The 4237-nt window shown below is 39.4% G+C and overlaps 1 protein-coding gene across 1 annotated transcript; it reads left to right on the plus strand.

The window, feature by feature from the left end:
• The first annotated feature begins 328 nt into the window (after window positions 1-328).
• LOC7469680 (heat shock 70 kDa protein, mitochondrial) lies at window positions 329-3707 on the plus strand. Its single transcript, XM_002313919.4, has 6 exons — window positions 329-548; window positions 1055-1131; window positions 1227-1305; window positions 1401-1967; window positions 2052-2672; window positions 2844-3707. Exons 1-6 carry the CDS (start codon window positions 474-476, stop codon window positions 3471-3473), a joined length of 2049 nt encoding a protein of 682 aa, XP_002313955.1. The 5' UTR covers window positions 329-473; the 3' UTR covers window positions 3474-3707.
• The last annotated feature ends 530 nt before the right edge of the window (window positions 3708-4237 follow it).

Below are 4237 nucleotides of genomic sequence, written 5' to 3' on the forward strand. Positions count from 1 at the left end.
GATTATTGAACTGCAATTCACTAATATCATGAAAAAAATAATATTTGACAATAAAAATATAAGAAAAATACTGAAATCATTTCATTCTGTAACCAAAGACTGTACAGTATAATACCATAGCTGTTTTTTACAATGACTTACGGAGAGATCGTATCACCATAAAATAAATAGAAAATATAAAATAAGAGGATGATGTTGAGATATAAAAATCAAATAACAAGAGAGCCAAAGTAAAACGCTTAAGAGAGTAAAGGGACCAGACTCGGCTTATAGTGCATTTTGTGTGTTTTGCAGGAAGAGTATTATATCTAGAACCTTCTACGCTCGCCAGAAAAATCGTTTGCGAGTTGCGCCTCATTAAAAAGCCTTTGCTCCACAAAACCCTAAACCCTTCTTTATAAACCTCCAAAACACTGTCCCCGCGTCCTTCTTCTCCGCTTCCAATCCAAATTAACCGGTAGATCTCTTCACTTATGGCCACAGCTGCTCTCCTCCGCTCTCTACGACGCCGTGACGTCGCCTCCGCTCCTCTCGCGGCCTACAGATCCGTGCGTCTCTCATCATTTCTACTCCTTCTTCGGTTTTACTAATTTGGTTGTTTGTTGATGGAGCTCAAACCGAGACTTGAACTTGATTGAGAGATGAATAAAAGATTTAGATTTTTTTGTGGTTGAGTTTTTGATATGGTAGTTTAGAAACTCGGGCCCTTTAAGGGTTCATTTGTAATGTGTTTTTTCATTTGATATATTACATAATCATGCATAGCTGTTTTTCTTCGGATATTAAATACTTTGTTTTTTGTTTTTTTTGTTGTTTAATTCTGAATGATCAGCTGAGAGTTTTGAGAAATGTAAATTTTAAGTACTTAGGCTTTTAGGCAATGATTGAATCGTTTTTACTTATTCTTGTGAGGATAAAAAAGTTGTAGATGACGATTGAAAAGTGTTGGTTTTTGTTTCACTCCAGTTGTGGGTGGTCTGACTATTAAAAGTTGTTTGCAAATTGAGGTTGAGATTGTGAAATGGCTGAGTTTTGGTGCTTATCTGTTGTGCAGTTGAGTAATAATGTGAAGCCATCGTGGGCTCCTTCTAATTTCAGCCAAAATTTGTCTGGTTTGTCCAGAGCTTTCAGGTAGCTTGTTAAGTTTTTTGTGGTTTTGATTTGTATTTCTGTCATTTGCTGTTCCTTCTGGTATGTTGAAGGTGAGCGTTTCCTCTTCTATGTAGTGCAAAACCTGCAGGCAGTGATGTTATAGGTATTGATTTGGGTACCACAAATTCATGTGTTGCGGTCATGGAAGGGAAGGTAAGCATGGATGGTGTTTGTTCAGATTGTTTATTCATTTGGTTATTAGGCTTCCTTTTCCTTTTGATTCTAATTGATTCCATGATTATATACAGAGTCCCAAAGTTATTGAGAATGCTGAAGGATCTAGGACAACCCCTTCAGTTGTTGCCTTCACCCCAAAGGGAGAGTTACTCATGGGCACGCCAGCAAAACGCCAGGCTGTGACAAATCCGAGCAATACAGTGTTTGGAACTAAGCGTTTGATTGGTAGGAAGTTTGATGATCCTCAAACACAGAAGGAGATGAAAATGGTTCCGTATAAGATTGTCAGGGCTCCAAATGGAGATGCATGGGTTGAATCCAATGGACAGCAATATTCCCCTAGTCAAATTGGGGCCTTTATTCTGACCAAGATGAAAGAAACTGCTGAAGCATATCTCGGAAAAACAATTTCAAAAGCTGTGATCACTGTACCAGCTTATTTCAATGATGCTCAAAGACAAGCTACAAAGGATGCTGGAAGAATTGCTGGCCTTGATGTGCAGAGAATCATCAATGAACCTACTGCTGCAGCACTTTCCTATGGTATGAACAACAAGGAGGGTCTCATTGCAGTGTTTGACCTTGGAGGTGGGACATTTGATGTTTCTATCTTGGAGATCTCTAATGGTGTTTTTGAGGTATGTGACATGTTTTGCTATTTAGGCTAACTCTGATTTTCATTTAGTTTGGTAAATTGAACCAAGTGAACGGTCCTTGTTTAGGTCAAAGCTACAAATGGTGACACATTTTTGGGAGGAGAGGACTTTGACAACACCCTTTTAGAGTACTTGGTCAATGAGTTTAAGAGAACTGAGGGAATTGATCTTTCAAAAGATAAGCTAGCTCTGCAGAGGCTCCGTGAAGCAGCAGAAAAGGCCAAGATAGAACTCTCCTCGACCACTCAGACTGATATCAACTTACCATTTATCACAGCTGATTCATCAGGTGCTAAACATTTGAATATAACACTGACCAGATCCAAATTTGAAAGCTTGGTAAATCACTTGATTGAGAGGACAAGGATCCCATGCAAGAACTGTTTGAAGGATGCTGGCATTTCTACCAAGGAAGTTGATGAGGTTCTTCTTGTTGGAGGAATGACTCGTGTTCCCAGGGTTCAAGAGATAGTATCAGAGATCTTTGGAAAGAGCCCTAGCAAGGGAGTAAACCCTGATGAGGCAGTGGCAATGGGAGCTGCAATTCAGGGTGGAATTTTACGGGGAGATGTCAAAGAATTGCTTCTTCTTGATGTCACTCCCTTATCACTTGGTATAGAGACACTTGGCGGTATCTTCACCAGGTTGATCAGCAGGAACACAACAATTCCTACAAAGAAGAGCCAGGTGAGTCTTTAGTGCCAAATCTGTTTTCAATTTATCTCCAAAAAATTTAAATGTGGGCAATAAGCTGCCATGCCTGTGCTAGTGCCCAGGCAGCCCTCCGATATCTATCTGCTGTTCTTGTGTTTCTGGGCCCAGTTATATATTTCTCTGATCTTTCTTTATGTAATCCAGGTCTTCTCTACAGCAGCTGACAACCAGACGCAGGTTGGTATCAAGGTGCTGCAAGGTGAGCGTGAAATGGCATCTGACAACAAGATGCTGGGAGAATTTGAACTTATGGGTATTCCACCAGCTCCCAGGGGCATGCCTCAAATTGAGGTGACCTTTGACATTGATGCCAATGGTATTGTCACTGTCTCTGCCAAGGACAAATCAACTGGTAAAGAACAGCAGATCACCATCCGTTCATCTGGAGGCCTTTCAGAAGATGAGATTGAGAAGATGGTCAAGGAGGCCGAACTGTTTGCGCAGAAGGATCAAGATAGAAAGGCCTTGATTGATATTAAAAATAGTGCTGACACCACTATCTACAGCATTGAAAAGAGCCTCGATGAGTACAGGGAAAAGATCCCTTCTGAAGTTGCAAAGGAGATTGAGGATGCTGTTGCAGATTTGAGGAAGGCAATGGGGGGAGACAATGTTGATGATATCAAATCCAAACTAGACGCCGCAAACAAAGCAGTTTCAAAGATTGGAGAGCACCTGTCTAAGGGCAGCAGTGGTGGAGGTGATAGTGCTTCTGGAGGTTCACAGGGTGGCGATCAGGCTCCTGAAGCTGAATACGAGGAGGTGAAGAAGTGAGGGGTTAATTTTGGTAGCTGTCTTTTTTTTTTTCATGGTTTTGAACCATATTCGAAGAAAGATCCTTTTTAATTTTATTTGCACCTGGGATGTACGTTTCTTAGGGGTTTTGTATCTAATGGTGGAGGTTAAAGTGAACGTATTAAGTCTTTTTGTTCATTTGAAAACTGCCAATGGGTGCCGAGGCCGAGACCCTTTTTATTATATCAATAACCAATTTTTTTCTCGAGGAAATTGTCGGTTAATTTGAAGGTTGTGTTTTAGAATATACTCAATATAGTAAGGATGTGGATTAAAGTGTTTTTTATTTATAAATGTATTAAAATAATATATTATTTATTTTAAAATATTGTTTTTATATTAATATATTAAAATGATGGAAAGATATATAAAAAATTAATTTTAAATAAAAAAATTAAAATTTTAAAAACACCATTTCAACTCCTCTCCAAACGCATCTGAAAACTTCACTCTAGATGGAGTTCTGATTAATCCGCTCGCTGTAGGTGTTTTCTAGCCCTGCAGACAAGTAATGGCAGGCTGTCGCGAGTTCGCTTGTAATGGTAATGAAATGGTCGTGAAATATACGCTTTACTGTGTTCACGAGTAGTTCCATGCATTTATGATGTCATATTGCCATCTTCGTTCGTCTTGCTTTTTGATGCATGTGTTTTAATTGCTACATGACCGATTTATCACAATTGCCACTGGCACCAGTCCCCCTATCGATGTAACAACATAGCTCTTGAATTTGTTTTTTCAAT

This window comes from Populus trichocarpa, chromosome 9 (genome assembly GCF_000002775.5).
Source record: "Populus trichocarpa isolate Nisqually-1 chromosome 9, P.trichocarpa_v4.1, whole genome shotgun sequence".
Taxonomy (NCBI): Eukaryota; Viridiplantae; Streptophyta; class Magnoliopsida; order Malpighiales; family Salicaceae; genus Populus; species Populus trichocarpa.